This window comes from Podarcis vaucheri (assembly GCF_965113315.1).
Source record: "Podarcis vaucheri genome assembly, chromosome: 9".
Taxonomy (NCBI): domain Eukaryota; kingdom Metazoa; phylum Chordata; class Lepidosauria; order Squamata; family Lacertidae; genus Podarcis; species Podarcis vaucheri.
Window position 1 is genome coordinate 9,743,956 of NC_138767.1, and position 18,339 is coordinate 9,762,294.

The window sequence follows — 18,339 nt, forward strand, 5'->3', positions numbered from 1 at the left end:
AGATGAGTTGTGTATCCATAGCAGTGACCAGAGGAGGAATGACCACTGGGAGGAGCGAACAGAGAAGAAACGCCTTGGCGCATCTGCATTTGCAGCAGCACAACTGGACACCTTTATCTGCCCCAGCTGCAACAAAACATGTCTCTCCAGCATCAGTCTCTACAGCCACAGCAGGCACTGCAAACCTCCAACAGCTTGACCTCACCTCCAAAAGCACACTCCTCCTTTGTCTCCCAAGACAGACAGATGCCAGCACAGGGTTCCCAATGGTCCAGAAATTGTATATCACCCGTTATGTTAAATGGGGCATACTCCCATGTAAGTTTGCAAAGAAAGTAGCTGTAGTCACAACTGGCTTTAGCTAGTTTGAGGCTTCCACAGATGCATTGCCAGGGGACTCTGAGAAACCATAATACAACTGTGGAAAATATATATGTATGCAAGTTAAAATCCTTCAAATATACTCAATTGAAAGCAGCATATTCATTATTATTTTCAAATTTTGTGATTTTATAAACCTTAACTTTTAAAACTGTTTTGTTTTTCCAGTCATGGCTTAGGGAAAACATTTCCCAAATATCAGAAAGGAATAGGAAGGACATGCACCACCTGTAGTTTGGAATACATCACCTTTACAAAAGGGGATAGGTAGATATTAATTGCATGCAAGCAAGGTAAACATCAGAGGCACAGGATGCTTTCAGTATTTATTGAACTGCTTCTTCAGATACCTATAAAGGATGCTCAAGATATGGAGCACCACGGAGGTGAGAACTGCAATTCCAAAGCATAGAAGCTTGTGGTACCCAATTTAGAGAAGTAGTAAAATGTATTGGCACTTGTCTCAAAGACTTAAGCCAGCTTTCCCCAGTCTGTTGCCTTTCCATCCTTCCTGACCATAAGCTATGCTGGTTCAGGGAGGAGAATAATAAAACACCTGACACCAGGGTAGGGAAGGCTGCCTTAAGCAATTGAGACACCACACACCCAAGGGACCTGTCTTTTTCCTGTACATGCTGTTCTTAACATGGTCTGAGGCTGCACACCTATACCCAGGGATACTGAAGCTTTGGCCCTCTGAAAGTTGTTGGCTCCAAACTCCCAGCATCCCTAACCATTGCCCATGCTGGCTGGGACTGATAGGAGTTGGAGTCTAGCAGCATCAGGAGGGGCCACATTCCATATCCCTACTATATGGCCACTTACCAGAGAACTTAAAGGTAAAGGGACCCCTGACCATTAGGTCCAGTCGCGGACGACTCTGGGGTTGCGGCGCTCATCTCACTTTATTGGCCAAGGGAGCCGGTGTACAGCTTCCGAGTCATGTGGCCAGCATGACTAAGCTGCTTCTGGCGAACCAGAGCAGTGCATGGAAACACCGTTTACTTTCCCACCGGAGCAGCACCTATTTATCTACGTGCACTTTGACGTGCTTTCGAACTGCTAGGTTGGGAGGAGCAGGGACCGAGCAACAGGAGCTCACCCCGTTGCGGGGATTTGAACCACCGACCTTCTGATCAGCAAGTCCTAGGCTTTGTGGTTTAACCCACAGTGCCACCCGCGTCCCGCGACCAGAGAACTTAGTGGGGGTTATTTGTAAGTAGACACATGCAGGATTGTGCTGTTAGTGCCTTTTCAATCAGACCATAATGAGTTTAGAACAGAGATGTTTGGGTAATACATTGATCTATCAATTTTCCTTTCTGGAGGTTTAGATCACTCATCTGGAAGAGAGGGAGCATAAGCACCTAGAACTGTGTTGGATCTTCTCAAATGTCAAGGTGGGTTTTATTTCTCCTCCCCCCCCCCTTGTTCTGAAACCAGGATATTTGATGCACTGCAATGAGTTACTGTGATAGCTACACAGAGGTAAGATGGTAGCCAAAGTTAAGCAAATGGCATTGCTTAATTTTAACAACCCATTTGTTCCTAATAACAGGTGCTAACTAGTGGCACAGCGTGGGGGGGGGGGGAGGCCTCACAAGTGCGCTTGCCCTGGGTGCAAAATTTCAACACCCGGTGCTGCCTCAATACAGTTGTATGCTTCCATCGCTGAGCTCCATTGAAAACAGTTTCTCCATGCAAACCAGGAAGTGTCTACTCCAGACAACGTAACGACTCCTCTTTTCTTACCTCTACAGTTGCAATCTCCTGGGTGACATGGACGCCATTGGGCAGTTGAATGTGCATGTGTACTCCATCTGTTTCCCTCCCATCCACCCAGCCTTCCACATGGCTCTGGGCACTGGCAACCCACATTACGCCACTGGTGCTACCCAACCTGAATGTTCAGGATAGCAACTCAAATGTGAATACAAGCATCCATGTTCAAGCACGTGTACGTGTGTGTGTGTGTGTGAGAGAGAGAGAGAGAGAGAGAGAGAGAGAGAGAGAGAGAGCACTTTAATGTTATTCAGTAAAAAGTGTCCTCGCTTCCATCTTTGTCAGGAGCAAGATCCCAGTGCCTATTCTAAAATCCAGCTAAGGCAAGACTGGGGAACCTGTCACCCTCCAGATGTTGTTCAACTCCCATCAGTCCCAGCCAGCACAATGGTCAGGAATGCTGGGATTTGTAGTCTTCACAACATTCAGAGGGCCATGGACTAAGGGACATCCCTGAGCTAAGGGACACTTCAGCAAGGGAATTCTCAGAATGGTGATATCTTCCATGTAAGTGACCTAAAATATATATTCTAAAATAATTAATAAAAGAGGTAAATGTTTATGTTAAGGCCATGGAGCGTTAGCGCATATCCAGGAGTTTTCTCTTGTTTTGAGTGACCCAGGATTGTCTTTTCAACTGGAAATATTTCCCAGTCTGAAGGGTGTTGGCCTTCTAACTGACAGTATGTCTTAGATAAAAGCTGGTCAAGCTTACACCAATAGGTTTTGCAACAGGCTGCATCCTGCTAGGATCCAGAGCTCCCTTAGAGTCAGGACTTTGAGACTACTCCAGTGAGATGGTGCAAATATCACTTCTAGCTTATGAAATAAACATTCCTGGTTTGTACTGGCATAGGAAACCACTTGTCCCCCTGACCCACTAACCATCAGATGTAATTACAAAAACGTATATACACTGTACAAACAAGAAAGTCCTAAAACAGCTGCAGATGTTTTTGCCAGATAGGGCTTGAATATCATGGCTCTTTTGGCAAAACCAAACAGCTGAGGTAGTTTATAGCAGGTCCTGCTTAACACCATTGTTGTTGGAAACCTGTTCGAGGTTCTCCATCATCAAAACCTGCGTCTTGTCCATCCAGTTCCCTTTCTGAGTTGACTTCCCCATCATCGCTGATGTAAGGCTATGCTCCGGCTCCTGCGGATCAGCTGCTGGCAAAATGGCATTGCTCTGCCCACGCTGGGAGTAGGTTTCCCTGGGCATCCCATCCCCAGAGCAGAGGTGAAGCCGGAAAACTGCCTGGAAGCCTCGCCGGAAGTTCTCGTTGAAAAAGCCATAGATGATGGGGTTGATGCTACTGTTGAAGAAGGCCAGCCAGTGAGCGAATGGGTAGATGTAGATATTGATGACCTGCAGCTGTTCCTCGTTCAGGTCAGCGTAGTCAGAGAGCATCGCCAAGGTCCACAAGGGCAGCCAGGAGAGGATGAAAAGCAACGCCACGATGATGAGCATCTTGATGACCTTCAGCTTCTTCCTGCAGACAGAGTGGCGCTCCTGGCCCTGCTTCCCAGAGGCAGGCAACGAGGTGTTGAAGAGCGTGATCCCAATCCGGGCATACATGATGACAATGAGGGACAGAGGGGCCAGGTAGATGTTGGCAAAGAGCACGGTTGTATAGATCTTCCTCATGTCCTGGTTCGGCCAGTCCTCCCGGCACCAGTATATGGGGCTGGTTCTGTTGCCGTAACCGAGCAACACTCGGAAATGCCGGGATTCTTCCACCTTCAACATCACGGCAGACGGGCACATGATGGCAATGGCCAGGACCCAAATGACAACTATGATGACAACTGCTGTCCAGATGGTGAGCTTCTGCTTGAAAGGGTAAACAATGGAGCGGAACCTGCGAGGAAGAGATAAAAACACCTCTAACTTCATAAACAGACAAGGTTTCCATTCTGCATGTCTCATATTCTCAACGTGTCTCCTTGGTGGAAAATAGGAAGTTGCCATATATTGATGCATCTAGTTCAGTACTGTCTACACTGACAGTGTCTCTCTGGGATTTGGGACAGATAGGGGACATTCTCAGCCTTACCTGGAAATGCCAGGAATTGAATCTAGGACCATCTGTATGCAAAACAGATGCTTTAGCAGTGAATTAGAGTCCTTCCCTTATTCTGGCATTAAAAAGGAGGAGCGGGACAGTGATCAGTACAGGTTCTCTCCACCTACCAGAGTGTTCCATGATGTTGAAGACTCTGTACTGTACCCAGCCAGTAAGAACAGTATTATCTCATCCACTAGGTACTTTGTAGGCTGCAGGAAGAAGAATTGACTGCAGCATTCTAGCTATTTTCCAAAAGAAGGTCTATCAGTTGAAACTGAGGTTCAGGCCGTGTGTGTTTGTGTGGAATCCCAAACATTAAGGAAGGAATTCAATGCCACCTTGTCACAAAAGTTCTACAGTTCCCCCATCCACTGTTCTGAGTTCTGCTGACCACTGCCAATTGAAAGGAATGGGGTACTGGGGAAGGAGAGGAGGGAAAGCAGGAAGTGGGGCTTCCACTAGCAGGACCAATTAGTTGAATCCAGTCCTAGGAATTCGCCCTTGAGTGGGTGGTTGATCGTATGGGTTATTCCCATTAATTTATTTTGGGGCATTTGTATTCTGCCTATTAGCATTTCCAGGGCCATTAGCCTATGATCGTAAAACAATGATCACTAAAATGGCAGATTTTTATTTTTGGGGAAAAAAAGAATAAAAGAAGATGCTATGAAGTTATCGGAACCTGGAAAATATTAATAATAACTGTTATTGTGGCCAGTACTGAAAATTATTCAGTCAGGTTGGTGTGAGGGAAATTGGAGTGGGCTCTGCTTTCAACAAATATAAAAACCAGAGGAAGAGAGGGGTGTGAAGAAGCCACACTTCTTCTTAACATAGCGCTAAACTGGTTTTGTGCATGGATAGCCAATATGGTACTCTTCAAAGGTTGTTGAAATATAGCACCCACCCATCTCAGCCAACATGGCCAATTGGCAGAAACTATGTGGGAGTTTTCTCCTTCATGGATCACTGCCTTGTCGTGTCTTAATGAGGGTGAAAAAGGAGAGCGCAAAATATGGTCAGAAGCTCAACATCAAAAAAACTAAGATCATGGCCACTGGTCCCATCACCTCCTGGCAAATAGAAAAGGAAGAAATGGAGGCAGTGAGAGATTTTACTTTCTTGGGCTCCATGATCACTGCAGATGGTGACAGCAGCCACAAAATTAAAAGACGTCTGCTTCTTGGGAGAAAAGCAATGACAAACCTAGACAGCATCTTAAAAAGCAGAAACATCACCTTGCCAACAAAGGTCCGTTAGTTAAAGCTATGGTTTTCCCAGTAGTGATGTATGGAAGTGAGAGCTGGACCATAAAGAAGGATGATCGCAAAAGAATTGATGCTTTTGAATTATGATGCTGGAGAAGACTCTTGAGAGTCCCATGGACTGCAAGAAGATCAAACCTATCCATTCTGAAGGAAATCGGCCCCGAGTACTCACTGGAAGGACAGATCCTGTAGCTGAGGCTCCAATACTTTGGCCACCTCATGAAAAGAGAAGACTCCCTGGAAAAGACCCTGGTGTTGGAAAGATTGAGGGCACAAGGAGAAGGGGACGACAGAGGACGAGATGGTTGGACAGTGTTCTCGAAGCTACTAACATGAGTTTGACCAAACTGTGGTAGGCAGTGGAAGACAGGAGTGTCTTGTATGCTCTGGTCCATGGGGTAACGAAGAGTCGGACACAACTAAATGACTAAACAACAACAATGTGGGAGTTGAAGTCTCACAACTTCTGAAGGACATCAAATTGGCTGGCCTGGGTTTAGTGCTACATCAAAGATGAAACACAGACTCAGACCATTGGACCATCTAGCCCAGAATGGATAAGCTACCATGGCTGGTTTATTTAATTTATTTATCAAATTTCTTTCTCACCCCTCCTCCCAGCCTTGGATACGTGTCTTTCCAAGCTGGTATGTGATTAGAGGAAGAGCTGTGATGGCGCATCAGGCTCGCATACAGAAGGTCCCAGTTTAATCCCCAGCATCTCCAGGTAGGCCTGGGAATGTCCTTTGCCTGAAACCTCGAGGAGCCAATGCCAACCAGCATGGAATAATGGTCTGATTCAGTATAAGGCAACTTCCTGTGTTCCGATGTAGAAATGTCGCAGGTGGAGCCTAAGACCTCATGAGCTCCATTATGATGCTAAGGCTCCTTAGTCATAAACTCTGTGTCCTGCTAAACTGTGCATTTACTCTGATAGGCCTGCAATCCCCACCTCTTCTCTCTCTCTGCCACTTTTCCTGCAAAGCTTGAATCACAATAGGTTTGCAGAGGCAGTCTCTCACATCAGTCGAAAAAAGGCCACAAACCCCCACATGTTCTGAAAAGCTCCTTCACAGAGCAACAAGCTCTGCATAATTGTGCTGTCTTGTCCCACCGGATTTCCTCCTGACGCTACTACACAATGGCATAATTGCACAAGAACTGAAGAGGCTTACAAAGACAGCAACCTTGGACAATTGGTACGACTGACATTTTATGTGTTCCATATCCATTTCCAGGCTGTTACAGACACATACCTGTCGACTGCAATTGCCACTAAAGTGAAGACAGAAGCCGAGACAGATATTCCCTGGACCATTCCGTTCATCTTGCAGGCAATATTCCCAAAGGGCCATCCTGCAGTTTGAAAAGAAAATGGTTATCAGATATTGAAACTGCTTTCATAGCATACCAAAAGGAAAGGACACATTGGGGCTAAACTGGGTGCTTGTCAGGTATGTTTAAACATACACAGTCCTTGTCTGCGTATGAAGTTGAGGGTGAGAGGGTCTTTTAGTTCCCACTAAAATCAACGGGTGGTATTCAACAAAAAATTACTATGAACCACAGAAATTAATGAACACAACTTGTGGATTATTGCATTAGTTCTCCTAGTTGAAGTCCTAGTGCTTTTATCCTGGATTCTAACATTCTTTTTGAACTGCAAGACCTGCTGGATTACATAAGCATGGCTTTTTGATTGATATACCATCATGTTGCATTAGATTTTAAATAGTGGGAAAGAATATGCTGGAATACTACTAGAATTTTTTTTCCCATCATGTGAAATTACACTGCAGAACTCACATGATTTTCCAGGCTAATGGGGCTGCAAATGGGTTTTTTCATGGAAATAAATAATACAAAAATGAATGCTAAATTTCCACTAGTTTTCCAGAGGTGCCTTTTATGCTGTGTGAAAGAGCACATAAAAAATGGAAATTATCGGGTAAGGAAATGCCAGGAAAATGAAATAGAGTGCTGTGTCAGATTCTTTACTTTCAATGGATCTACTATGCATTAAGTCGTGACTAGTATGTGCCACTGTTTTCAAGAGTCTGTTTTAAGTATGACTTAGTTCAGGGATGGGGAATCTGTGGCCCTCCAGATGTTGTTGGACTCCAATTCCCAACAGCCCTAGCTGGCATGGCCAGTGGTCAGTGATGATGGGAATGGGAATCCAGCAAAACCTGGAGGGCAACACAATCCTCACCCTGACCTAGGATTTGGAATGCTGGTTGTTGTCTGCTATGAGTATGACATTGTTCATGGTGGGAAAGTTATGGACCTCCAGATGTTGCTGGACTCCAATTCCCATCATCCCCAGCCAGAATGGCCAATGGTCAGGGATGGATCTGAGTATGATGTTGTCCATGGATGGGAATCTATGGCCCTACAGATATTGCTGGAGACCCAACCCCCATCAGCCCTAGCCAGCATGGCCAATGATCAGTGGTGGTTCCTCTCCCATGACTTCATTGGACACAAGCTAGAGACAAAATTTACCTGATATGATGTTATCCACTAAGGTAGTGGGCATGCAAAATATCCCCACCAGCAGGTCACTGACAGCAAGGTTCAGAATGAAGAGGTTGGTGACAGTGCGCATATGTTTGCTCCTCAGCACGATAAAACACACCACTCCATTGCCAATCATGCACAGGAGGAAGATGAGAAGGTAGGAGATGATGAAGACTGCAGCCACGAGCGGCTGGTGGAGGTAGAAACCCACATAGGAAATGTTGGTCTCCATGTTGCAGCTGCTTATATGTCCACTGCAATTTCTCACGGGAGGTCTGCTGACTGAAGGACTGGAGTCCAGGTTCTTGTCCATGTTAAAAGTGCGCTTGACTGCAGAAATCAGAGAATTGAAAAAATGGAGTCAGTGAGGAAAGGGAATGCATCTTGGAACTCTAAAATGTGTCTTGTAACTAGTATGATAAGATGGTATACCCTATAAAATATCAGAACACCAGAAGATAAGATGAACCCTGCTGGGTCAAGGCAATAGCCCATCTAGTCCAGAATTCTGTTCTCACGGCGGCCAACCAGATGCCTATGGGAAGCCCATGGAGGTTCTTGGAGGCGCAGCATAGCCCCCATTTTGGCCAATAGCCAATGATAGTGGTACCCTCTTTGAATTTGCCTAATCCTCTTTTTAAAAATTGGTTTTTATAAAGCAAAGTGATAAAACAAGTGCTCAAGGAAACAAGCATTGCTTTATTGTTGCAAAGGGGAAGGACTTGAGTTGACAAATATCTCAGCATTTTGGTAAAGGTAAAGGTAAAGGTAAAGGTACCCCTGCCCGTACGGGCCAGTCGTGTCCAACTCTGGGGTTGCGTGCTCATCTCACTTAAGAGGCCGGGAGCCAGCGCTGTCCGAAGACACTTCTGGGTCACGTGGCCATTGTGACGAAGCTGCTCTGGCAAGCCAGCACCAGCTCAGCGCACGGAAACGCCGTTTACCTTCCCGCTATAAAGCGGTCCCTATTTATCTACTTGCACTTAAGAGTGCTTTTGAACTGCTAGGTGGGCAGGAACTGGGACCGAATGACGGGAGCTCACCCCGCCGTGGGGATTCGAACCGCCGACCATGTGATCGGCAAGTCCTAGGCACTGAGGTTTTACCCACAGCGCCACCCATGTGAAGGTAAGCATTTTGGGCTTACCTTCAAAACAGCCATGTCAGGTTTCATTTTACTTATAACTTCCAAATAATGGGATTATATCCACTGGGGTCTTGCCTGAGGTTTGAAATTGGCACATCAAGTCGGGGCTTTCACATCTGAAATTTATTGAAACATTCCTCTGCAAGTTCACTAGTAAAAGGATACTAGGAACAGCTTCATTTTGGTTTAATAGAGGTGGAGCTGCCTTTGTAGTCTTGACCAAAACCATCTACATTTTTGCCTGTACAAGTATTTATTACAATTCAAGTGTTGAATTTGCCAGAGGGCACATGCCCTTTATTATACTGCTGAGTTGGCAGTATATGGTGAATTAAAATAAGGCATATTATGAGATATTCAGTGTTGTGTATCCTTGCAGTAGCGGCGTAGACCCTTTGAAATCGAAACACTTGAGTGCCAGAGATTCTACTACAAGTATGACTAACACTGGATAGCACCTACTGCATTCGCATTTAATATACTGCCAAAATTGTCCGCTGTAAGGGGAAAGGTCCAATAAAGTAAGGATTGTGCTATAAAAAATAAAACAAAAAATGGTTTTTATTAAAGATTTACTTGTGTTACAAAACAAACAAACAAGAAAAAGTATATATAGTATAACATGGCAACTGCAAGACAAATTACGGGACACTCCAATACTCTGACTGATCCACCACCAACTACTGTACAAGTCTTCTTCGACAACCCAGCAACATCAGGCCATTGACTAACTTTGAGAAACTCCTCCTAACAACAGAGGAACAGAGCAAAGGGGTGGTATCTACATTATATAAAATACTACTTCAAGACAGTACAGCCCACCCCCCCAATTAAAGATCAATGGGAGCATGACATGGGATACAAAATAAATTCTGTCCAATGTTCAAAAATGTGCTTCAAACTACCATTTAAATCTATCTCAGCCCAAAGAAGAGAATTCACTCTGAAACTTATCTATAGATGGTACCTAACACCATGGAAGCTGGCACTGATACATCCGGGAACCTCAGCTAAATGCTGAAGAAGCTGCACCTCCATAGGCACATACCTCCAAATGTGGTGAGAATGCCCCAAAGTTCATTCCTTTTGGGTATCAGTGTTGCAGGAAACCTCCAGAATAACAAAACAGGTAATAGAAGCAACTCTAGAACTAGCCCTATTAAATATCCTCCAGGACAACAACACACATGCACATGACAAGACCTATCAGGAGCAAACATAGACCACTGGTACCAAAATGTATGGGAAACTGCCCTACTGGAAAAGTTAATCAACAAACTTTTACTAGCACGGGGACAAGCAAAGGAGGACTCCTTCACCCTGGAATGGCTCTCGTTTATTATATATACAGCACAAGACAATGATCTATCCCCCCAGAAATGTATGAATCAAGATGGCTAATCTGACCCAACAATTCCCTCCACCCACCTGTCACACATACAAACAAACCCCACTGCAATCGACTGAATGCCTAATCCTCTTTTAAAGTCATCTTAAAAAGTGGCCATCAGCTAATCATCATTGAAATGTCTAGTTAATTAAGAATTAAACAGATGCAAAGGCTTGTCTGCACAATCAGTGTAATATCAGGCAGACATCCATGATGAATTTGCCCAATATGCTGCATTTTGCCAGTTCAAAAATCATGGATATGTTTGTGTGTATGTGGGGAGCCGTTAGCATGATTAGTTTAGTGATTCACTGCTATGCTTACAGTGATTAATGAACCCATTCAGCATCTTGAAACAGTCTAAAAATGGAAAACTGCCAGCTGAAACCTTGCTGTACAAATTATGCAAAGGTTGAGGCTAGATAATTTGTGTGACTATGTGAGTTTGTCCATCTGCCAATTCTCTCCATAATAATCCATAAGACCACCCAGCAAAAAGTATATTTTTTTCTCTCATGGCGGTGTTTCCATTCTCATGTGAATGGACTCACATACAGAGAACAGGGATCAGCATTCTAGCAATGGAACACCTGAACAGACTATCTTGGGCAAGGTTATCTGACCAGATCCAGGTGCTGTTGGAGGAAACTGATTTTCTAGATCCATTTCAACCAGGGTTTAGGCTCAGTTTTGTCACAGAAACTGCTTTGGGTGCCCTGTAGGAAGACTTCTGTCAGGACAGGAATTAACTGTCCTTGTTAGTTCTCCTCAACCTCTCAGCAGCTTTTGATACCATTGACTATGGCATCCTTCTAGAGTGGCTGCCCAAGTTAGGGGAGGGTGGCACTGCTTTGAAGTGGTTCTGGTCCAAATTAGGTGGTTGTTTCCAGAGGTGGATGGTTGGGAAGTGCTCCTTGGCCCCCTCAGGGTTTGATTTTATATCCACATGAAACTGCTGAGCAGAGTCATCCAGAGTTTTGGAGTGTGTTGTCAGCAATATGCTGATGACACACAACTCTACTTCTCCTTTACATCTGCAGGTGAGGCAGTGGATGTGCTGGACCAATGTTTTGCCTCAGCAACGGACTGGAAGAGAGCCAATAAACTGCAGATCAATACAGATAAGACTGAGGCACTGTTAGTGGGTGATTCCCTAGATCAGATGGCTGAGAGATTGCCTGCTCTTAATGGGGTTATATTCTCCATGAAGGAGCGAGTATTTGGGGGTACTCCTGGATCCTTGAGTTTCTGGTGGCCTCAGTGGCACCCAGTCAGCTTTGACTACTGGCCATCAGCTTTGACTAGCGGTGCAGGTTTGCTCCTATCTGAACAGGGACTTTTGTCGTCTAACCTCTAGGTTAGATTACAACATGTTATTTGTAGGGCTGCCTCTGAAGACGGTTTGGTTGCTCACTGAGGCAATACGGTTTGAGCATATTACACTGATCTTGGCCTGACTTGCCAGTTTCCGAGCCCAATTCAAAGTGCTGGTTTTAACTTATAAATCCCTAAATGGCTCAGGACTGTAATACCTCAAGAACTGCTTCTCCTCATATGAACAACCCCAGATCCTGCAATCATCTTCATATTCCTCCTCCACAAGAGGTCCAGAGGGTGGCAACATGAGACTGTGCCTTTTCTGCAGTGGCTTCATATTTGTGAAATGCTCTCCTCAGGGAGACTCTGGTGCCTTCATTATGCACCTTTAGATGCCAGGAGAAAACGTTCGTCTTCAAATAGGCCTTTGGCTGATTGACATCTGATGCCCTTTTAAATGTGCTGTGGGAGCAAGGTATTGTTTTATTGTGTTTATTATGTATTTTGTGTTTTTATCTTAGATTTTTATGCTGTGAAGCACTCTGAGATCCTCAAATGAAGGGTGGTATACAAATTTAATAAAGAAAGGTTATAATAATAAACATTTTCATGGGCGATTTAAAAAAAACAAGCAAGGAAAGAAACAAATTGATGTGATGAATGGAACTTAAGTGTGGAAATATGAAAAATAGAGAGAACCTGAAGTCGATCGATTTGTCCATCCCTAGTTGCTAAATGCTTTGTTCCAAAGTGCAGTTATTGTGCTCTTTGTGTTTGCTACCCTGAAAGAGAGAATCAGAAAGATAAATATGCATTCTCGCTTTCGTCAGCAGAGGTCAAAAAGGGAGTTGAAAAGAAAAGAGGGAGAAATACAAAAAGCATAGTACTGGGATAATCTGTAGACGATGCCTTGGTGTGCATCTGTGCTGATTGATTATATGGTGTCAAAAGCACATAGTGGAACCATTTTGTAACCTAAGTAGAGGTTAGACAGGAAAAGGAAAGAAAGACGAAGCACAATTCTTTTCAGAGCCAAATTGCTGTTTTTTCCTGAGAAAGTCATTTCCTCACTATGTAGCAACATTTAAAAAATAGTAAAGAAGAGATAGCACCTGGACCATAAAACTATGTAGCATTATTAAAATAAATTAATAGTTCAGGAGAACATCAGGAACCCAGGTTCTTCAAGGTGCTGCTAGATCAGTACAGTCAGCGATCATTTTAGGAGCATCTGATACATGTGAGTTTGTGCGCACATGCATTGCTCTGAACCCAGAAATGACCCCAAAACATCACAAAAAAGGGTAGAGCAGGGGCAGAATGGGGTGTTTTCAGGTGTTATCAATGGTTTTTCCCAATTATACATGATTTCGCTTAAATGTATGGAGCCTTGGAATGTAACCCCCATGTAAATCGGGTGTTTCCTGCACAGAAATGAATATTGCTAAATTGCTAAATGTTATTGGACAGCAACTCTCACCATCCCTAACCATTGACCATGCTTGCTGGAGTTAATAGGATAGATAGATAGATAGATTTTGGCTGAAAACAAGACTCATAACTGGCAGGGTTGCAGAGCGGAAAAGCACATGTTGTGAAGGAGATGGAAAATGGAACCATGCCATAAATATCTATAACCTTGTTGATGTGGATAAAAATGCATATTGTAATGTGCATTTTTGATGAGGACGTCTGTTTAATTTCATCATTCTCTGCCAAGGGCAGAAGAGAAGAGGGAAAAGAAAAGTTGCAACACTGCTTTGTGTGGATGCAAATCAACACGGTTCCACACCAACTACGTGCAAGGGCTCAGGGGTTGGTTTATTTGAATTAAGGTAATTTGAATCACATTAAATAAAGACCCGTTTCGCTAAGCGAATGTAAATCAGGTTTCCTGTTTTGCAGGCCATTTATATCCTGAAGAAGTGTTCCTGCATATCAAATGGTGTTTACAATCACGAAAGTATAGCGGGTTGCAACTAAAAAGTACAAGAGAGAGGTACTGAATGACTGGGAATGTAACATGAACCTTTTGGCCATGAAGCTCTCATGCCTTTTCCCTTGCGGAACTGCATAGCCGCCACATTTGTTTCAATGGATGAAAATAAGGGTCCGTACTCCTACCGTCAGTGATCTCCCATTTTTGGCTGGGATTTCTAGGCCAAGCCAGCAATTGTGATTCACAAGGTTTGAGCAACCACAAGGCAAGGCATAGTAGGTGTCTTGTGCCCAGATTGCTATTATTATTATTATTAATCAGATTTTTTAGATTTATATACCACCCCCTGAGATATATGAAGAAGCTATCTTAGATGGGCTTTGCATTTTATAACATTAAGAACCATAGTGTGATAATTCCTCAGTTGCCACTAGCCTTACAGAGAAGAGGAAATATCAGAATATATCATTTAAAACCTACTCTCACAAGGAAATCCCTTGGGACCAGCTCTAATTTGGTATTCAGCAGCTCCATGCTGACTTTGAAAACTGTTCCCATGACACATATGAAAACATTTTGGTCAAAGGGGATGTAAATACAGCACTCTATGAAGACAATGCTGTGAACTAGATATTGAAGACATTAAGAAACTCAAGAACCCTGCTGGCCACCCTTACGGGAAAGGCTGACGAGGTTTTGACAGCTTCCAGGCTCTGATGACTGATGTCCCACCTCTGAGCACCCAAACAACTCCCAGCTCAGAACTATGGAAGGGGGTGAGGATCATGGCGCAACTAACAGGACAATTCCCCACCTCACCTCTGCAACTCCAACGTAGCGAGGGAGGCTCGTTGTTCATCACACTCGCCAAACCAGGTAGGCAGAATCACCATGGCGATTGCAGCAACCAGAACCTTTGAAGACTTCTTGTAGCAAGGAGAGCCACTCGAGCCCTTCGCCCCACAAGCAGACACACTTCTGACAGTTCTGCCTGCTGTGTTTTTACTTATCAAAGGTGGGTTGGATAGTTGCTGGGAAGAACAGTGCTTCCTCATGATAGAAAAAGGTAATATCCAGGGCACTCGTAACTATTCGTAATCCACAGTTGGCACACACTAAAGGCCTCGGGTGATTAGAAGTTCCAGTTGGTGCAGAATGTGACAGATGGGGCAGATAGCCAATAACCTATGCCAATGTGGTTGAAACATCTGCACTGACTGGCCATCTGCTATTGGGCCAGATTTAAGATTTTTGCACTCATTTACAAAGCCCCGAGCAATTTGTTTGTACTGCCAGGGCTACCACTGAATCCATGGTCCTGCCACTCATGGCCAAGTAGGAAGGTGGGAGGCAGAATATTGCTACTCCAGTCTGGAGCTGGTGCAGCAATTTGGCTTGATGCTGTTGCATGACAGCAGTGAAACCAGCCTAGGGTCCAATTAACCCTGGACCAGCTCAGTTCCTCCCATCTATTGAAAGCCCCATTTAGGAGCCTTCTGGTGGATAGCAACAGCACAGATTCTGCTGATAGCATCCTGCTCACCTGCACAGTGACTGGCAAAAGGCCACCTTCACCCTCAGCTGGACAGAGGGATGCTTCTGCCTGATCTAATGCACTCCCAGCCCAATGCACACAGAGTGTGGATTGCTCTTTACCCACTTCATAGAGTTGTTGTGAGGATAAGATGGGGAAAAGAACTAAGTTATGGTTACCAGATGTCCCCGTTTCCCATGGACAGTCCCCGGATTTACAAATCTGTCCACGGACAAAATCCCTCCCCGGAATGTCTCCAGATTTCATTTAATGTTCCCGGATTTATATTTTAAGTGTTGTAGATTTATTAGTAGGGAATGGATGTTGTGTGATTGGTTCAGCGGCACAAGACACATCATACGGGGACTTCCGGTGAGGCAAAATGGCGGGCGCCACGGCAGCAAGCAACTCCTGAAGCCAGACAGAGCCAACTGTGCTACCAGGCTGGCTCCGGGCTGCTGAAATTGCCACCACCGCCGCAGGGGAACAGGGGACGCCTGGTGCGTCAACTAGGGAAACCACTGACACACACACACCCCACCCCGCAGCCCAAATCAAGCCAGGAGCGAGAGTGCCCGGCCATCCAGCCGACTGCCAAGAAGCACTCCAGGGCCAGGAAAAACCCCAGAGCCGATGAAGGGAGAAGGAGGAGAGGAAAAGGAGAAGAAAGAGAGAGAGAAAGAGGAAAGAGAAAAAAGAGGGCGCCCCGACCTTGCCACGCCACTGCCGCTGAGGAGGAGAGGTAGGAGAGCACTGGGAGGGCAAGGACACGTGGCCGAACCCAGGCCCGGCCTGAGCCTTCTCCACGGCAGCTAGCGCTCCAAGAGAGCAGGCCGGAGCCCAGAGGAAGGCCATGGAACAGAGGAGACCACAATGGTTGGCCATTGTGAAAATGCAATGCTGGACTAGTTCTTCTGTTGTTTAAAGATTTCTTATTTTTGTCTCCAGGAGAGGGGACAGTAGACTGCAAATGCCAACCAGTGACCAAGCCCACAGAGCAATACTCTGTGAGCGTTACCTATCAGACCACAGCGAGGGTCTGCAAGCAGGGCACAGCTGGTTTACGAGCCAAGCTCTTTTGCATCTCATTAGACTCTGTGCAGAAGCTGCTGGAGCATGAGGTCAGTAGCAAGCAAAAGAGAAAAGATGCTGTATTGTGCAAAAGAACTACCACCACATTAAAGAACCATGTGCCTGACAAGTGCCTGATTTGGACTAAACACTTGAAGATGCGGCGTGTTAAGCAGAAGAAGAGCTTGCTGGATCAAGCCATCTAGTCCAACATCCTGCTCTCACAGTGGCCACCCAGATGCCTTTGGGAAAAAACTTTTAGCATAATCCTGAAGCCATCCACAAAGCCAGGGGTAACAGCTGCCCCTAAAGTCATGCCCCATTGCAACCTGGGCTGAAGCACTTTGTAGATTGCTGGAGTGCTTGCATACTAAGGCAGATGCAGTAACCATGCTATCATGACTCTTAGTGCCTTTGAATCTAGGAGCCTTCCAGCCATGATAACTGGCTATAATAATACAGTTTTAAAGCACTGCTTTAAGAAACATTTCATTTGCCACTCTAAAAGAAACACAGCGTATGAGAGGAGAGGTTAAATCTTCCCTCAGATTGTTTCTGCTGCTTTTTTCCATGAGGAAATTGCATCTGTGAGTGGAAGGGGGTGTTTTTAAATTAATAAAGAATAACTAGGAAAACAAAATATGTGATTCACCCCCTATTATTCTTCCAAACCAAAGACTTACACATTTGTACGCAGCAGTCTACATGTATTAACATGCACAAAGGCTGCCTTTGTGCAATTTGTTTCATTTGCTGGTACGTCATGTTGTCGAGCAGCTTGGCTCAAAGAGCATAAGATTGGTCAATACAGGTGCTATAATGAGGCAAGGTGAGGCTTGCGGACAGTCCCAGGGAGTGCTTCCTTCCTGCCACTAACACTGGCTGTCCAACTGTCCAGCTCTCAGTCAGCCAACCACCCCTTCTCCCAGCCTCCCTTCTCTTTCATGAGGAATACTGCATGAGGTTGCAATAAGAGCGGGGGCTAGAAAGGCTGTTGAAACTTAGCAAAGTAACTTTAAAAATTTTGCTATGTTTTAAACGAGCTCTCTAGCTAATACAGCAGCAGCAGTGCAGGCACTGTCCCAGCCATGTCACCCAGAATGCCTTGCTCTAAGGAAGGATCCCCTGAACCATTCCACAGAGTGAGGCAGATGTGAGTGAGAGAAACAGCTAACGTTGCCACCAAGGGAAGTCATAGTTCTGGTCTATTCTGCCCTGGTCAGACCACACCTGGAATACTGTGTCCAGTTCTGGGCACCACAATTTAAGAAGGAGATTGACAAGCTGGAATGTGTGCAGAGGGGGGTGACCAAGATGATCAAGGGTCTGGAAACCAAGCCTTATGAGGAATGGTTGAAGGAGCTGAGTATGTTTGGCCTGGAAAAGATGAGACTAAGAGGAGATACGATAGCCATCTTCAAATATGTCCAAGACTCGATCTGGCAACCTCGCCAGATCTAAAGCTTTATTATGAGGCCTCATGTCTGTGTTGGCTAAAAGAATGGATGACTCTGAAAATTACGGATATACTGGACACAGACGGATGGGACAACAGATATGGGTGGCATGCATACCTAGGCTACAGTAACATGAAAGTACATGGGGGGGGGGTTAAATCATATAATTAAAAAATCTCTATATATAGTTTGGTACTGATATAAAAACTTGCTGGGGCCAATCTCTACAATTCTCTGATTCTCTGATGGTTAAACCATTCTAGGATTTGCAGCTCTATGAGGGGAATAAGGACCTCCTAACAATTCTAGGCACCATTAATAAATTATATAATAAAAGAATATGAACACTGTTAATAAATCCTACAATTCCCAGGATATTTTAAATGTATAGTACAAATGCGTGTCACAGATACTTCTATGAGAAGTGTGAACTGAGTTGTTTTCTCATGGCAAAGGTCCTATAG

At 44.8% G+C, this 18,339-nt stretch overlaps 1 protein-coding gene across 2 annotated transcripts in view; it reads right to left on the bottom strand.

Moving 5' to 3' along the window:
- Positions 1 to 2,394: 2,394 nt before the first annotated feature.
- NPFFR2 (neuropeptide FF receptor 2) overlaps positions 2,395 to 18,339 on the bottom strand; it is a 52,902-nt gene continuing 36,957 nt past the window's right edge. The window contains exons 2-4 of one of the 2 annotated variants that reach the window (XM_082236568.1): positions 8,006 to 8,345; positions 6,757 to 6,856; positions 2,395 to 4,025 (exon numbers count right to left, since the gene is read on the bottom strand). In XM_082236568.1, the coding sequence (XP_082092694.1) occupies positions 3,179 to 4,025; positions 6,757 to 6,856; positions 8,006 to 8,333 (1,275 nt within the window). In that variant the 5' untranslated portion in view covers positions 8,334 to 8,345 and the 3' untranslated portion in view covers positions 2,395 to 3,178. Of the gene's footprint in view, positions 4,026 to 6,756; positions 6,857 to 8,005; positions 8,351 to 18,339 lie in introns of both variants that reach the window. The other variant, XM_082236567.1, reaches the window with a different exon arrangement.